General features: G+C 46.8%; 1 protein-coding gene across 5 annotated transcripts in view; it reads right to left on the reverse strand.

Annotated features, from left to right (window-relative positions):
- MAPKBP1 (mitogen-activated protein kinase binding protein 1) overlaps positions 1-18,658 on the reverse strand; it is a 373,799-nt gene that overhangs the window by 182,521 nt on the left and 172,620 nt on the right. For all 5 annotated transcript variants that reach the window (XM_063947904.1, XM_063947905.1, XM_063947901.1 and 2 more), the window contains exons 4-5: positions 16,373-16,435; positions 299-356 (exon numbers count right to left, since the gene is read on the reverse strand). In XM_063947904.1, coding sequence (XP_063803974.1) covers positions 299-356; positions 16,373-16,435 — 121 coding nt within the window. The remainder of the gene's footprint in view (positions 1-298; positions 357-16,372; positions 16,436-18,658) is intronic.

Genomic DNA, 18,658 nt, shown 5'->3' on the forward strand with positions numbered 1-18,658 from the left:
AACTTACCAGAGTCCAGAAGCAACCATATGGACTATACATACAGAGCGATTTGGGCTATGAACTATTTTGGCTATGACTATCTAGTCAAGTATCTTGCCAAAATGTATGTGCATGCACAGTCTATTTTTTTCCAACGACGATGATCCGCAGGAGCACGCATCGTTCATCGTTGGTTCTATACACACGGAACGATACGCACTAGTTTTTCTAATGATACAGACTATTTAGTGCATATCGTTAGCTAGTATCGCTCTGTGTGTAGGCCCCTACAATGTGTGGTGCATATCAAACACTTGCCTCTCCTGTGACCAAGAACTTTCCATCTGGAGAAAACGCAAGTGCAGTGATGGTCTTTCTGTAAAGAGACAGAAGATCAACATGTTACTGATCAAAGAGAGTACATGTAAATCCCACAGCAATAAGTTATGTACACAACTCAGACATATCTAAAACTGTTCAGTTCACACTCCGTAACAGACAACACAATACTGCAAGTCAGTCTGTCACCTGCTCCTGTACCAAAATGCAGTATTTAAACCTATAGGTGTCATACTTTGAGTAAAAAAAAAAATGTCAACATTAGAGGGAGCAGTCATTAAAGAGCCACTAAGGAGGGGGCGTGGCCTAGCTGGAGAAGAGAGCAGACCTGCTTCTGCTGTACTCCTCTATCCAGCAGTGATATCTGTATTTATTCTCCCCCCTGGTCTGCTGCAATCCTTATCTGAGGGCTCCCCTCTCTATCTAAAGCCCCCTGTGCCCAGCAGTGCCCGCCGCGGAGCTGTTTTTACGGCTCCCGCAGGTTGCGGCCTAGGCACATCCGGAAGCCGGGGACTCGCGTACTCCCGGCGCCCGCGTTTTGAGCTCCACGGCGGAGCCGCGGCGCCGGAAAGAGACGCGGACCCCGCCGAAGCCTCTGCAGCCACCCTATTAACTCCTCTGACCCCCAGGGAGGTAACCCTGTGGAGTAATTAGCCGTGGGGGACCCCGGCAAGCAGAAAAAGTCGGGACACAGACTCCCAGGAAGGTGCGGCGGCCATCTTGATTTCTGCTTCTGCTGCAGGATACCTTGTAATTAGCTGGCCCAGAAGTCCTGCTCAGACGTCCTGCTCCCCTGGATGGCAGCTACTGAGCTTTCACCCCTCTCCTGCCTGCTGGATCCCATTATTGAGAGGTACCTGGTGGGAAGCATATCACAGCTCTATTCTATAGTATTTAAAGCACAGAGCTGCTGGACCCGAGGTGTGTACAGGTCCACCCACCCCTTTCTCCCGGCTGGGAGCCTCTCATCTGGACCCCGCAGAATGGAGATGACCCTCTGCCAGGTCATGCGTGATATTGATCTTCTGATGTAGCGCAGATTACCTGCCCACCACCACCCGTGTCTTTTTATGCTTACCTAAATCTCCGTCATTTAATCTGCGAGATCCTGAGCTTCTTTATTATCCTCATTCTGCCTACAGAACCTCACTCCGTTGGAATGCCTCCTAAAAAGGTCAAAGGGGTGCTGCCCCCTAGAGTATCTTTTCCGTCTCAGAAAGCGTCACAGGCCGCCTCTTCTCTGCGGAAGTCCCCGGCCGCCGTTTCTCCGCAAAATACCCCTAGCAGCCCTGCCTCCCTGCCGGGGTTTGACCCTGAATCCGATGCACCTCTCACGGTCAAAACTCTGTATCAAGCCCTCTCAGCATTTAAATCCGAGCTGACTCAGGACCTCACAGCGGCCCTTCGGGAGGTTAAGACGGAGCTGCATGCTATAGGCGACCGTACGGACCATCTGGAGAGGAAAGTAGAGGAATTGGTCTCGTCTCATAATGACCTCATAACGGCCCACGACCAGCAGCAAAGTGACCTGGAGGCGTTTAAACTCAAAATCGCAGATATAGAGGACAGATTCCGGCGGAATAATATTAAGATCCGTGGCATCCCTGACTCCGTGCAGAATTCCGAGTTGGAAAATTATGCTACTGTCTTGTTCCAGAAGCTTCTGCCAAGAATTGACGCTAGAGAGTTGCTTATCGACAGAATTCATAGACTGCCTAAACCGCGCTCAGTTGCCCCCTCGCTCCCGAGAGATACACTCCTGGGGTGCATTTCTTCACAATCAAAGAACGCATCCTGAAAGTGGCCAGAGAAGCAGGCGACTCCGACTCAGATGTTCTTGGAGGTTTACAACTATTCCCGGACTTCTCCGCTCTCACCTTGGCCAAACGACGAGCATTTCTCCCCGTCACTTTGGCACTTCGCGACCAAGACATCACATACAGATGGGGTTTTCCGGTGAAGCTTGTCATCTCGTATGAAAATAAGTCTTACACGGTGACTTCATTGGAGACTGGAGTCAAATTACTAGCGGAGTGGGATATCTCTGTTACACTCCCTCCTGGATCCAAGAAACAGCCCACCATCCGCTCAGAATGGGTCACCGCCTGATGCTGACACAACCAGCCTGGGATTTCAAATTGAACTGTTTCCGGTACAGTCATCGCAGAATGGACTTGATTATTGTCCCTGTTGGGGTCACGTGAGTTGCCCTGCGCCCTGTTGTGATGGCGGTGCGCTAGCCTTTCATGCTATGTCTGAGTTTATTTGTTTTGTTTTTTTATTATATATATCTATATTTTTTGTTTCTATCATTTTCATGTGTTCGCATGTATATTGTGGGTAAGCATATTTGTTTCTGCTTACGCTTACTTTTTCTGTTAGCTCCATGGGTGGTGGCGCTAGGCCACATGTTCCCCCCTGGTAATATACTACTGCATTTTTTTACCTTCCTTGCAGTAGTTATGCCAACCCGATATACTGGGTCGTTTTGGTTTTTCCCTCCCCCCTCGCCCCCCTGTTCCCTACCTTCCCCCCCCCCCACCCTCTGTTTTATGATGTAGGTACTCGCTACTCGAGACAATTCTATTTTTGTTTATGTCAAGGTCCTTCACCTCTAACAAAGTACTTTAACCTGCCCCGATGGTCCAGATATTATCTATGAATGTCAAGGGGCTGAATTCCCCTAATAAGCGTAGGCTGGCTTTGGGCTATTTTACTAAGAATAAAGCGGATATAGTTACCCTACAGGAGACACATTTTTCATCTGTAGCACCCCCTATTTTTAAAGATCGTAGGTTCCCTCTAGGTTATTTTGCTAATGGGCCTTTTAAGAGGAACGGTGTGGCTATATTATTTAGGGACTCCGTCTCCTTCATTTTGCACTCTCAGTTAGCTGATAAAAATGGCAGGTACCTTATACTGAGCGGCCTATTAAACGACAAACCGGTCACCCTGGTCTCGGCATATGCCCCAAACTCAAACCAAGTAGCTTTTATCCGAAAGCTATGTGTGGCTATTCAGAGGATTCGTACGGGCTCCATTCTGCTCACGGGAGATTTTAATTTAGTTCTTGACCCTAAGTTGGACAGGTCTCCTAGGACCTCTCCTCCCGCCTCAGCCTCCCCCAATGAAAACTCCTTAGCCTTTCGTAACCTCTTGGCTGAATTTGATCTCTATGACATATGGCGAGTACAAAACCCCACAGGGTGGGAGTACACCTACTATTCCCCCGTTCACAACTCTTACTCCCGTATTGATTTTATATTTTCAGACAAATGGACTCTCCAGTTCGCCAGATCCTTAGACATTCTCCCTATAACTTGGTCTGACCACGCCCCGCTGATTCTTAAATGGAGTGTAGCTTGCCAACACTCTCCCCCCCGCCCGTGGAGACTCTCTCCCCATTTGCTGTCCAACCCAGTCTCAAAACAAATTATAGTTGACAGTATTTCGTCCTATATGGAATTTAATTCTCCCTCAGACACGTCCACCCTGAACTTCTGGTGCGCACTTAAAGCTGTTATACGGGGAGCAGCGATTCAGGCAGGAGCACAGCTCAAGAAACTCAACCTACAACGCCAGGCTGATCTGGAGCTCAAACTGAAGGAATTAGAGGACAAAAACCAATCTAGACCTACGAAATCTTTACAGAAGCAGTTAATCGATATTAGATCTCAACTCCAGACATTACTAATGGCGCGCACCCAGGCTTCCTTGAATAGGATACGCCAGAAGTTTTATCTAACGGGGAACAGGCCAGGGAAAATGCTGGCCCGGAAAGCTTAGGGCTCAACAGGCTCGGAATAGAATCAAGCTCATTATATCCCCCACAGGCACCAAAATATCTAATCCAAGAGAGATAGCGAACCAATTTGCCAAATTCTACTCCCAACTTTATAACCTCGCATCAGACCCTGCCACCCCACAACCCACCCCTTCCTCTATCAACTCCTTCTTAGCGGATTTAAACCTTCCACATATCTCAGATGATCAATTAGCATTACTGAATGCCCCATGGTCTTTATCAGAAACCCTCCAGGTGATCAAGTCCCTCCCTCAAGGTAAGGCGCCTGGCCCCGATGGCTTTATTAATGACTTCTATGTTTCGTTCCAAGATCTTCTAGCTCCCTCTTTGGTGGCAGTCTACACCGATATTACCTCACAGGGCACTCTCCCTCAGGAGATGCTCGAGGCACGTATTGTCACGATCCCTAAACCGGGTAAAGATGCGACCTTTTGCCAAAATTATCGCCCCATTGCGTTACTGAATGGGGATATTAAAATATATGCTAAATTAATCGCCTCTCGATTGAACACCCTCCTCCCCTCCCTGATACATCCGGACCAGGTTGGCTTTATCTCGGGAAGACAGGTGTCCGACAATACACGCAGGGTATTCAACCTTGTCGATTCTCTAACCCCCAAGCAAGGTCTCCTACTGCTATCTTTGGACGCAGAGAAGTCCTTTGATCGCTTAAACTGGTCTTATATGCGAGAAGTCTTACTAAAATTTGGCCTACGTGACCATATCCTCTCGTCAATATTAGCTCTATATAGCTCCCCGACGGCCCGGGTATTCAGTAATGTTTTTTTATCTAGTTCTTTTCCAATCTATAACGGTACCCGCCAGGGCTGCCCTCTCTCCCCTCTCATATTCGTTCTGGCCATAGAACCACTGGCAGCTAGACTTCGTGCGGACCCGCAATTCCCTGGACTGAGGTTGGGCGTCACGTCGCACAAACTATGTCTGTTCGCAGATGATGTTCTTTTATTTGTAACAGATCCAGCCGCAACACTCCCCCACTTACACAATGTTTTAGATAGGTATTCTGCAGCATCGTATTATAAATTAAATGCCTCCAAGACGGATGCTTTGCCCATCAATCTCTCTAATTCTTTGCCCCTACTACGCGCTAAGTATCCATATAATTGGCAAACATCCTCGATACGATATCTGGGTATTTATATCCCTCCATCTTCTTCTTCTGTATTTGAGGTTAATCTTCCTCCTCTGCTGTCCTCCCTTCAGTTGTTTACCAAATCATGGCTCAATTATGAGGTTTCTTGGATGGGCCGTTTGGCCGCCTTCAAGATGTCGCTGCTCCCTAAATTAATGTTCTTGTTTCGCACTATTCCTTTTATCTTCCCCAAGAAGTATCTAGATAAAGCCACCACAATCCTCACCAATTATATATGGTCTTCGCGACCGCCCAAACTTGCCCGCGCGAGGATGTCCCTACCAAGGAGAGTGGGTGGCCTAGATATGCCCAATCTATCACTGTACCAGGAGGCCTCCCTTCTGGCCCAGATTAAAGAATTCTACAAAAACGTGCCTCCGGGGTGGACGTGTTTGGAGGAGGTGACCTGCCCCCGTTTTCCCCTGAAAGATCCTTTTTTGATTCCTAGAACCCTTCGCCCACGGAGCTTAAACCTCCTCCCCTCTACCCGAGCCACACTCCAGGTTTGGAACAAATTGACTGCGGCCATATCCCCTTCATATCATAATCTCTCCCTGATATCGCTACGTACGGTGGCCGCCCTGGTCCCTAATCTTAACCTGGCGGGCTGGAGGTCCAGGGGGATGGAGGTCCTGGGAGACTTGTTTAATGGATCTGTGCTCGCCTCCTTTTCTGATATACAGGGACGCTTTTCTCTGCCTGACTCTGAGAGGCTTCGATATTACCAAATGCAGCACTGGTGGACTAGCCTCCACCTCCACCTGGTATTCAGCAAGCTATAGGCCGATTCTCCTGTGCCACTTCTAGAGGGGAGATCTCCTTCTGGTATAAAACATTGCTCTCATTACTCCCTGCTCCTAAATCTAAAGCCCAAATCAGGTGGGAGGCAGATGTGGGATGTGTTCTCCAGGATTCTCAATGGCACCGCATTTTTAGGTCATCTTTTACCATGTCTAAATGCCTGAATCACTCCGAAATGCATGTTAAGCTACTCCATAGATTATACCTTACACCGGAAAGGCTACATACGATCTGGCCTGCATGTTCAAAGTTTTGTTGGCGTCTATGCGGAGAGGTAGGCCACCTCTTCCATATTTTTTGGTCATGCCCCCATGTCCAGGCGTACTGGACAGAAATATTTGGCCTTATTAATAAAGTTTTGAATCTTGACCTGTCCCCCTCCCCCCTTATAGTCTTACTGAATACATACCCACGAGGCGTGGGTGTACATCTACACTATGTCTTAGGCCACATCTGTCTAGCCGCGCGGGCGGCTTTAGCCCAAAACTGGAAACAGGCCACGCTGCCTCCATTGTCGAAGGTAATACACAAAATACAGCTGCACTTTTTGATGGAGACTGAACACATCCCATACTCCTTCACTGCTAAATCTCCTTTTGTGCGCTGGATGCCGTGGCATCTGTTTACTACGGAAGGTGAAGGTGCTGCATTGATGTTACGCCCCCTCCCCCCTGGACAGCCACCTCCCAGCCCCATCGGCTGATGGGGCCTCCTCCCCCCCCCTTCTAAGACCACAATGAACCCCTATTTGGGTTGTATTTAAAGTGAGCCCATTGCCGTCCTTCCATCTCTATAAATGCCTTTCTTTTTCTTTTTTCTTACGATGTACCTGTGTGATCGACTTTGAACTGTTTGCACTTATTTGCACATGTCTATTGTAACGTTCTCTTATATGTTCATGTACCTACTCCCCCCCCCCCCCCCCCCTCCCTCTCTCTTCCTTTTGTACCCCTGTTTGCAATGAAAAAAACTCAATAAAAACTATAGATAAAAAAAAAAAAAGAGCCACTAAGATAAAACAACAAGTATGAATCGTGGGAGTTTAAAAATGAAGGAAGAAATGTGAACACCCTAGGGCAGTGGTTTTCAAACTATGTGCGGTGGCACCCTGGGGTGCCTTAGGACACCTGCAGGGGTGCCACGGGCTAGTGGTCCAGGACCAATTCAAATTTGGGGTGGTATGGAAGGTAGATAGTAACTAGGTCAACAGTGTCTAGGTCGACCACTATTGGACCACAGTAACTAGGTCGACGGGGTCTTTAGGTTGACATGTTCTAGGTCGACAGGTCAAAAGGTCGACATGAGTTTATGGTTTTTTTGTGTAATTTTCTTCGTACAGTGACCGGGAACCCCAATTAGTGCACAGAGTCCCCCAGCTTCGGGTAAGGTGCCTCGCTGCCCTCAGCACAGGTTACCGTTCCCAATTGTAGTCCACGTGGATCGTTAAGTATGAAAAGGTTCAAAAAAAAAAAAAGTGAAAAACTCATGTCGACCTTTTGACCTAGAGACCCTGTCGACCTATAAACCCTGTCGACCAATAGTGGACGACCTAGTTACTGTCGACCTAGAGACTGGATCCCTTCAAAATTATTTATGGTTAATGTAATAGGCAAAACCAGTGCTGGTGGCTGTCAATCATAAAATGTGGTTGAAGTTAATCACCACATAACTGAACCTAAGGATGACATATAAAACACAAAAAGAAGCCTTTTGGCCTAGGGATGTGCGAAAGAAAATTCTGATACTCTAGTGTGCCGGGATCCAAAAAAGTTTAGGAAACACTGCACTAGGGGAACAAGTGAGATCTATTGTTTCAGTCACATAAGAGCATGCATCTCCTAAACAAGCCATATTATCTCATCAGTACATATACATAACTTTATACAAACTAGGTTCTATTCTCTTAAAAAAAATATCACAAGGAAGAGGGTTATGGTCCTGCACAAGGGGTCACAAGGCAGTAATACATCTTTGCAGTGATCAATGATAACTTCTTCTGAGTTCCTTGGCACAATACCATACATCAATGGTTCTCAAACTCAGGAACCCAAATAGCTCCCGGTTTCCAGGTCACCTAGCAGGTCGTCAAATACTTAATGACACATCTTTAATTTTTTCACCCAAATGCTGAGGTCATCTTAATGTGACAGTGTACATCATTTACGAACGTTCCATAAGATGTATAATTTAGAACTTTATTACTAAAGCTTATGACACCTACATCCTGCCCTCCATTCATCAGGGTGTGTCAGCAAAATGACTGGGAGTCACTGAAATACACAGTAGTTTGTGTGCCTATTATTAGAACATCCTACCTAAAATAAATCTGTGAAAGAAAATTAGACAACATTTGAAATCCAAGTTTACACAACACGTTACAGGTATTCTGATAGGACAAAACATGTTTAAATTCACTAAAACATCATAAATTATAAAACTCTTGCAAATTTAAACCAACTTAAATCTATATCATGATGGTAGGGGCCGGAAGTAGACAGAGGCCTGCATACAGCTTAAAGCTATAGAGACTGCGAGGACAACAGACAGATTGATACAATGGGGTAAATGTATGAAGCAGTGATAAGAGTGGAGAAGTGAACCAGTAGATTCATCCAATTCAGATTTAAAATGACTGAAAACAGGATTTCCGCAAAAATTGGTATCGAAAGTGAAAAGTGAGTCAATCTGCCTGTACCCCCCCACCCCCCAAAAAAAAGCTAAACTAACAATGGATAACCGTATAAGAGTTTATTACTTGTTATAATAAACATGTTTCTGGTACTTAAATTAGGTCAAATGGCTGTTATATGCATTTTTTTCCCAATGTAAAATAAATAAATATATTATATTAGATTATATTATATCTAATATAATCTAATCTATCTATATCTATATCTATATCTCTATCTATCTCGCACACATTTTACTTCAGCTTTTTATAGGCTTCCTACTACAGGTTGAGTATCCCTTATCCAAAATGCTTGGGACCAGCAGTATTTTGGATATCGGATTTTTCCGTATTTTGGAATAATCGCATACCATAATGAGATATCATGGTGATGGGACCTAAATCTAAGCACAGAATGCATTTATGTTACATATACACCTTATACACACAGCAGGAAGGTAATTTTAGCCAATATATTTTGTAACTTTGTGCATTAAACAAAGTGTGTGTACAGTCACACAATTAATTTATGTTGCATATTCACCTTATACACACAGCAGGAAGGTCATTTAATACAATATTTTTAATAACTGTGTGTATTAATTTATTAAACAAAGCTTGTGTACATTGAGCCATCAAAAAACAAAGGTTTCACTATCTCACTCTCACGCAAAAAAGTCCGTATTTCGGAATATTCCGTATTTCAGAATATTTGGATAAGGGATACTCAACCTGTATAGTATAAAATTCACAAAGGACCTTAAGTTTTATTAATCTTGATACTGCAATAATTGGGAAAGCAGGATCATGAAATTCTTAATCTTCCAGCATGTACAACATAATGCACAACCTCCATGTCTGTGTCAAGGACACAGAAACCCTTGCTGTTTTGATGCACTCGTCACCTAGAGGTGTGAGGTAGAGAATAAGAGCCCTCCAGGTCAATTATTAGCTACAGGAGCCATTAATAGAGCTGGAACTTCAAGAGGGAGACAGAAAAAAAATAAGATTTTACTTACCGATAAATCTATTTCTCGTAGTCCGTAGTGGATGCTGGGGACTCCGTCAGGACCATGGGGATTAGCGGCTCCGCAGGAGACAGGGCACAAAAATAAAGCTTTAGGATCAGGTGGTGTGCACTGGCTCCTCCCCCTATGACCCAAGGATTTTGAATCCCGGGTAAGACTCATACCAGCCACACCAATCACACCGTACAACTTGTGATCTGAACCCAGTTAACAGTATGACAACGTAGGAGCCTCTGAACAGACGGCTCACAACAAGAACAACCCGATTTTTTTGTAACAATAACTATGTACAAGTATTGCAGACAATCCGCACTTGGGATGGGCGCCCAGCATCCACTACGGACTACGAGAAATAGATTTATCAGTAAGTAAAATCTTATTTTCTCTAACGTCCTAGTGGATGCTGGGGACTCCGTCAGGACCATGGGGATTATACCAAAGCTCCCAAACGGGCGCGAGAGTGCGGATGACTCTGCAGCACCGAATGAGAGAACTCCAGGTCCTCTTTAGCCAGGGTATCAAATTTGTAGAATTTTACAAACGTGTTCTCCCCCGACCACGTAGCTGCTCGGCAGAGTTGTAATGCCGAGACCCCTCGGGCAGCCGCCCAGGATGAGCCCACCTTCCTTGTGGAATGGGCCTTGACAGATTTAGGCTGTGGCAGGCCTGCCACAGAATGTGCAAGTTGAATTGTGCTACAAATCCAACGAGCAATCGTCTGCTTAGAAGCAGGAGCACCCAGCTTGTTGGGTGCATACAGTATAAACAGCGAGTCAGATTTTCTGACTCCAGCCGTCCTTGAAATATATATTTTCAATGCCCTGACAACGTCCAGCAACTTGGAATCCTCCAAATCGCTAGTAGCCGCAGGCACCACAATAGGCTGGTTCAGGTGAAACGCTGACACCACCTTAGGCAGAAAATGAGGACGCGTCCGCAGTTCTGCCCTGTCCGAATGGAAAATCAGATATGGGCTTTTATACGATAAAGCCGCCAATTCTGACACTCTCCTGGCTGAAGCCAGGGCCAGTAGCATGGTTACTTTCCATGTAAGATATTTCAAATCCGCCGATTTGAGTGGCTCAAACCAATGGGATTTGAGAAAATCCAAAACTACATTAAGGTCCCACGGAGCCACTGGGGGCACAACCGGGGGCTGTATATGTAGTACTCCTTTTACAAAAGTCTGGACTTCAGGAACTGAAGCCAATTCTTTCTGGAAGAAAATCGACAGGGCCGAAATTTGAACCTTAATGGACCCCAACTTGAGGCCCATAGACAATCCTGTTTGCAGGAAATGTAGGAATCGACCCAATTGAAATTCCTCCGTGGGGCCTTCCTGGCCTCACACCACGCAACATATTTTCTCCAAATGCGGTGATAATGTTGTGCAGTCACCTCCTTCCTGGCTTTAACCAGTGTAGGAATGACCTCTTCTGGAATGCCTTTTTCCCTTAGAATTCGGCGTTCAACCGCCACGCCGTCAAACGCAGCCGCGGTAAGTCTTGGAATAGACCCGGTCCCTGCTGAATCAGGTCCCGTCTTAGAGGTAGAGGCCACGGATTTTCCGTGAGCATCTCCTGAAGTTCCGGGTACCAAGTTCTTCTTGGCCAATCCGGAGCCACGAGTATCGTTCTTACTCCCCTTTGCCGTATAATTCTCAGTACTTTGGGTATGAGAGGCAGAGGAGGAAACACATACACTGACTGGAACACCCACGGTGTTACCAGAACGTCCACAGCTATTGCCTGAGGGTCTCTTGACCTGGCGCAATACCTGTCCAGTTTTTTGTTGAGGCGAGACGCCATCATATCCACCTTTGGTTTTTCCCAACGGTTCACAATCATGTGGAAGACTTCTGGATGAAGTCCCCACTCTCCCGGGTGTAGATCGTGTCTGCTGAGGAAGTCTGCTTCCCAGTTGTCCACTCCCGGAATGAACACTGCTGACAGTGCTATCACATGATCTTCCGCCCAGCGAAGAATCCTTGCAGCTTCTGCCATTGCTCTCCTGCTTCTTGTGCCGCCCTGTCTGTTTACGTGGGCGACTGCCGTGATGTTGTCCGACTGGATCAACACCGGCTGACCCTGAAGCAGGGGTTTTGCCAGGCTTAGAGCATTGTAAATCGCTCTTAGCTCCAGTATATTTATGTGAAGAGACATCTCCAGGCTTGACCATACTCCCTGGAAGTTTCTTCCCTGTGTGACCGCTCCCCAGCCTCTCAGACTGGCATCCGTGGTCACCAGGACCCAGTCCTGTATGCCGAATCTGCGGCCTTCTAACAGATGAGCACTCTGCAACCACCACAGAAGAGACACCCTTGTTCGTGGCGATAAGGTTATCCGCTGATGCATCTGCAGATGCGATCCGGACCATTTGTCCAGCAGATCCCACTGAAAAGTTAGTGCGTGGAATCTGCCGAATGGGATTGCTTCGTAAGAAGCCACCATCTTTCCCAGGACTCTTGTGCACTGATGCACAGACACTTTTCCTGGTTTTAGGAGGTTCCTGACAAGTTCGGATAACTCCTTGGCTTTCTCCTCCGGAAGAAACACCTTTTTCTGAACCGTGTCCAGAATCATTCCCAGGAACAGCAGACGTGTTGTCGGGGTCAACTGAGATTTTGGAAAATTCAGAATCCACCCGTGTTGTTGCAGCACTACTTGGGTTAGTGCTACTCCGTCCTCCAGCTGTTCTCTGGACCTTGCCCTTATCAGGAGATCGTCCAAGTAAGGGATAATTAATACGCCTCTTCTTCGCAGAAGAATCATCATTTCGGCCATTACCTTGGTAAAGACCCGAGGTGCCGTGGACAATCCAAACGGCAGCGTCTGAAACTGATAATGACAGTTTTGCACCACGAACCTGAGGTACCCTTGATGTGAAGGGCAAATTGGGACATGCAGGTAAGCATCTTTTATGTCCAGGGACACCATAAAGTCCCCTTCTTCCAGATTCGCTATCACTGCTCTGAGTGATTCCATCTTGAACTTGAATTTTTGTATGTACAGGTTCAAAGATTTCAGATTTAGAATAGGTCTTACCGAGCCGCCCGGCTTCGGTACCACAAATAGCGTGGAGTAATACCCCTTTTCCTGTTGTAGGAGGGGTACCTTGACTATCACCTGCTGAGAAAACAGCTTGTGAATGGCTTCCAATACCGTCGCCCTGTCTGAGGGAGACGTTGGCAAAGCAGACTTTAGGAACCGGCGAGGGGGAGACTTCTCGAATTCCAACCTGTAACCCTGAGATACTACCTGCAGGATCCAGGGGTCCACCTGTGAGCAAGCCCACTGCGCGCTGAAATTCTTGAGTCGACCCCCCACCGTTCCCGAGTCCGCTTGTAAAGCCCCAGCGTCATGCTGAGGGCTTTGCAGAACCCGCGGAGGGCTTCTGTTCCTGGGAAGGAGCTGCTTGCTGCCCTCTCTTACCCTTTCCTCTGCCTCGGGGCAGATATGACTGTCCTTTTGCCCGCTTGTTCTTATAGGACCGAAAGGACTGCGGCTGAAAAGACGGTGTCTTTTTCTGTTGGGAGGGGGTCTGAGGTAAAAAGGTGGATTTCCCGGCAGTTGCCGTGGCCACCAAATCCGATAGACCGACGCCAAATAATTCCTCCCCTTTATACGGCAATACTTCCATATGCCGTTTGGAATCCGCATCACCTGACCACTGTCGTGTCCATAAACTTCTTCTGGCAGATATGGACATCGCACTTACTCTCGATGCCAGAGTGCAAATATCCCTCTGAGCATCTCGCATATAAAGAAAAGCAACCTTTAATTGCTCTAAAGTCTGTAAAATACTGTCCCTATCCAGGGTATCAATATTTTCAGTCAGGGAATCCGACCAGACCACCCCAGCACTGCACATCCAGGCTGAGGCGATGGCTGGTCGCAGTATAACACCAGTATGTGTGTATATACTTTTTAGGGTAGTTTCCAGCCTCCTATCAGCTGGATCCTTGAGGGCGGCCGTATCAGGAGACGGTAACGCCACTTGTTTTGATAAGCGTGTGAGCGCCTTATCCACCTTAGGGGGTGTTTCCCAGCGCGCCCTAACCTCTGGCGGGAAAGGGTATAATGCCAATAACTTTTTTGAAATTAGCACTTTTCTATCTGGGTTAACCCACGCTTCATCACATACATCATTCAATTCCTCTGATTCAGGAAAAACTACAGGTAGTTTTTTCACCCCCCACATAATACCCCTTTTTGTGGTACTTGTAGTATCAGAGATATGCAAAGCCTCCTTCATTGCCGTGATCATATAACGTGTGGCCCTACTGGAAAATACGTTTGTTTCTTTACCGTCGACACTAGATTCAGTGTCCGTGTCTGGGTCTGTGTCGACCGACTGAGGTAAAGGGCGTTTTACAGCCCCTGACGGTGTCTGAGACGCCTGGGCAGGTACTAACTGGTTTTCCGGCCGTCTCATGTCGTCAACTGATTTTTGTAATGTGCTGACATTATCACGTAATTCCATAAACAAAGCCATCCATTCCGGTGTCGACTCCCTGGGGGGTGACATCACCATTACCGGCAATTGCTCTGCCTCCACACCAACATCGTCCTCATACATGTCGACACACACGTACCGACACACAGCAGACACACAGGGAATGCTCTATTGAAGACAGGACCCCACTAGCCCTTTGGGGAGACAGAGGGAGAGTTTGCCAGCACACACCCAAGCGCTATAATATATATGGGAACAACCCTATATAAGTGTTGTATCCTTATAGCAGCTTAAATATAGTAATATCGCCAAAAAAAGTGCCCCCCCTCTCTGTTTTACCCTGTTTCTGTAGTGCAGTGCAGGGGAGAGTCCTGGGAGCCTTCCTCACAGCGGAGCTGAGCAGGAAAATGGCGCTGTGTGCTGAGGAGAATAAGCCCCGCCCCCTATTTCGGCGGGCTCTTCTCCGGAGTTTGTGAGATCTGGCAGGGGTTAAATACATCCATATAGCCTCAAGGGCTATATGTGATGTATTTTTTAGCCATAAAAAGGTATTATACATTGCTGCCCAGGGCGCCCCCCCAGCGCCCTGCACCCTCCGTGACCGCTGTGTGAAGTGTGCTGACAACAATGGCGCACAGCTGCAGTGCTGTGCGCTACCTCAGGAAGACTGAAAAGTCTTCTGCCGCCTGCTTCTGAACCTCTTCCATCTTCGGCATCTGCAAGGGGGGTCGGCGGCGCGGCTCCGGGACCGGACTCCATGGCTGGGCCTGTGTTCGATCCCTCTGGAGCTAATGGTGTCCAGTAGCCTAAGAAGCCAATCCATCCTGCACGCAGGTGAGTTGACTTCTCTCCCCCAAGTCCCTCGATGCAGTGAGCCTGTTGCCAGCAGGACTCACTGAAAATAAAAAACCTAAAAACTTTTTCTAAGCAGCTCTTTAGGAGAGCCACCTAGATTGCACCCTGCTCGGACGGGCACAAAAACCTAACTGAGGCTTGGAGGAGGGTCATAGGGGGAGGAGCCAGTGCACACCACCTGATCCTAAAGCTTTATTTTTGTGCCCTGTCTCCTGCGGAGCCGCTAATCCCCATGGTCCTGACGGAGTCCCCAGCATCCACTAGGACGTTAGAGAAAAATAGCAAGAACAGCTTGGCCAAAATAAGACGGGATCAAATGATTTGGGAAAAAGTGTATACAAACATTGAGCAAACCCAGAGCTTCACCTGCAGCATATGTGCCGAATAGTGGCATCCAGGGGTTAAAGTGGGGGGGAAACGAGGTGCTACTGAGGTCCACCACCTGTAATGGTAGGGGGAACTAGTTCCACCTCTTCTGTTGCCTTGTGTAGTAATTCCAACAGAAAAGCCTGCAGTATCACCTACATCAGTAGATGATGCAGACGGCGCTAGTGTTACAGACGAGGTGCAACCACCTCCCCCTTCCTCAGATCCCAATCCTACTGTGGGAATTGTATATGAGGGGCACTAGTGTGTGGCATAACGTGCAAAGGGTACCATTGTGCAGTGCAACGTGAATAAAAGGCACTACTGAGTGGCATCAGGGGTACTACATGTGGTGTGCTGTGAATAAGATTGTGCTACTGTGTGGTGTCATTTGAATTGGGGGTACTATTGTGTGATCACGCCGCTTCTTTGTAAGATTGGGAAGTAGGGCACTAATTTATAGTTTGCAGGGGGCTGCCGAAAACACTAGCACTGGCCCTGGCTACGCTTAATGTGCGTGTGGGGGAAGGGGGTGGTGGGGGGGGGGGGGGGGAGTGGCAGAGTAAATGAGTTCCACCACCTCTCCAGGACCACTTTAAGCCCTGGTGGTATCTGGGTTATAAGGCAAGGGCTGCTCAGCACAGAAACACTGGAGCATGCAATGCCATTTAAACATTTCTAGTATGTAGATATTGAGGTTTGATGCAGCATGGCAATGACAACATGATCTGAAACTAACTTCAGAGTTTTTTTTGACTAAGAATAACTACAGCAAAACTAAAAAATAGTCTATGGAGGAGCAGTAACAATGTATTAAAATGAGGAATACAAATGCTACTTGTGTAGTGTACAGTAGATCACAGATTAGTAAGGAGATAGCCAATCATTAATATTACATTGGATACAGCCATCGTACACTCACCTGGAACTGTTCAGAATATGGTGCTGTTTGTTCTTCCTGGGATTTAATAACACTACGACACACCTACAAGGAGAACAAAACACAGGGTTAATTGCAGTCACAGCGCTTGAAAAGGGGATCTAGACTGGGAAGACGCTGCATGGATAAATGTTATGTAATGACTGTGTAATAATTCTTAGGACTTTGGACAAGCAGCACAAACTCCCCTTCACAAGACTGTGTACAGAGTTTACCTCTATGGGGTCTATTCAATGCATGTCGGATCCTCTCCGACGGAGAGGATCCGACAGTGTAGTATTCAATTAGCGGGCATTTCCGACAGGCTTTGGCAGTTTTCGACAATGCCGATCGGACTATTTTTGAAGTCGGATCAGCATTGTCGAAAACGGGCCAACAAACTGTCAGAATTGGCTGCTGATTCGACAAGACACGTGGATCCACGGCTAATCCGCCAATCCACGTGTTTTCCGACAAGTTGGAAAAACGGCAGCTCCATTGAATAGGTTGAATCATGATTCGATAAAAAAAAAAAAAAAAAAGCCGGAAACTGCAGTCTTTCCGACTTCAATTGAATACACCTACATTTGCAAAATATTTTCCCCTTGAAGCTGGAGACCCTTAGAATTTAAGTGTTTGAATTTTGCCCCAACTTTTTGGACCCTCGGCTTTGTGAGCGTTGTGCTTACCACTCCGCCACATTTCAGCCCCATCTTTACACTGTAGTTTATCTACGTGATAGAGGAGTCTCCAGAAGAACAGGATTGACGACTGGCCACCAGACGCTTGGATCTGCTCCTACAGTGCATTCGCTGTAGAAATCCTTCATCCCACAGACATGTCCCATAATTGGTCTTAACATATACTGTACAAGTTATTCTTCACAGCCTTGTGATATCATGGGCCATCCACAAATGCTGATATTGCTGAACACAAGTTTGTGAATATTAAACATGTATTTCATTAAAAAAAACTCCAAATTAACTTAATTGCTGCTCGTTTGCTACCCTACGGTACTAGGCAACACAACCAACACATCTCTTCCCTAGGTATACGCTTCTGCAGCACGTCAGACGTCTCTCACAGTGAGCAGGAGTAAACCATTATATAGCTGCAGCAGATAATAGGATAATGCTTTGCTCTAGAGACACTGTGGGATCATTTTATTTTTTTTTAAACGTGCCGACTCTCATGAGTGAATGGATGATAAGAATTCACACAGGGTGCCCGAGGCTTATTGCTGTCCATCTGGTGCGGTCTGCTCTGGCCTGAGAAATGAGCTGGAGCATAAATACATGCTCTCTAGAAGATATGGGACACACTAGGATAGCAGGCCGCTATATGGTCTTCTGGAGTGACCAGCTGCTACAACTGTAAACTAATTGCTACTTATTAAAATCACAACCATATTAAAGTATTAGTATTGGATGCATCAAATCAGCACTTCTATTTCACAGAACCTCAGATGAAAGTGGACTCCTCTTCTACACCCATTGCTGACACTTATTTCAGGGAACTAGTAGTCAAGAGTGTGAATATTGATATTTAAGAAAATAAAAACACAGAATGTAAATTGTCATCTTTCCATTTGTAAGGGATAAATCAGAATTTCTTGTAAACCCAAATCTCAATTTGTATAATAGTCTCACTTATGCCAACTCGAAGTCCACAGAGAGGTCCCTAATGTGGACAACAGGGATGCGGTCAAGATGCCGCCGGCCGGAATCCCGGCGGTCGAAATACCGACGGCCACAATCCCGACATATTCTCCCTCCATGGGTGTCCACGACACCCATAGAGGGAGAATATAATAGTGTGCCGAGCGTAGCGAGTCACCGTGCCCGCAGCGTGGCGAGCGAAGCGAGCCCGCAAGGGGCTGCCTTCCACTCGCCACCCCTGTCGAGATTGTGTGGTCGGGATTCCGGCGTTGGTATTTCGACCGGCGGCATTTAGTACTGATCCCGGACAACACTGTAGAATATACTAATAGCAAAAAACAGGATCACAGTAATTGTAGAACTACAAGTCACTGGCTTGGAATGAACATAAACCAAACCAAGTTACCATTAGGAAACATCTAGATCAGCAGTGCACAAACATGTGAGCCTTCGCCTGTGGCCACCAGATCTGTGAGTGTGCCCCATTTCTAACTTCCTGCTACAAAACAGAGAGCAGTCATAGGGTTGTGTCTATGTTACAGTCGTGATCAGGACCTGGAAGCGACATAGCGAGAGGGCAGGAGAGAACTTCCGCCCTTACAGCACCTAAATGTTTTCTCCGTTCGTGAGG

Source organism: Pseudophryne corroboree, chromosome 12, assembly GCF_028390025.1.
Source record: "Pseudophryne corroboree isolate aPseCor3 chromosome 12, aPseCor3.hap2, whole genome shotgun sequence".
NCBI lineage: Eukaryota > Metazoa > Chordata > Amphibia > Anura > Myobatrachidae > Pseudophryne > Pseudophryne corroboree.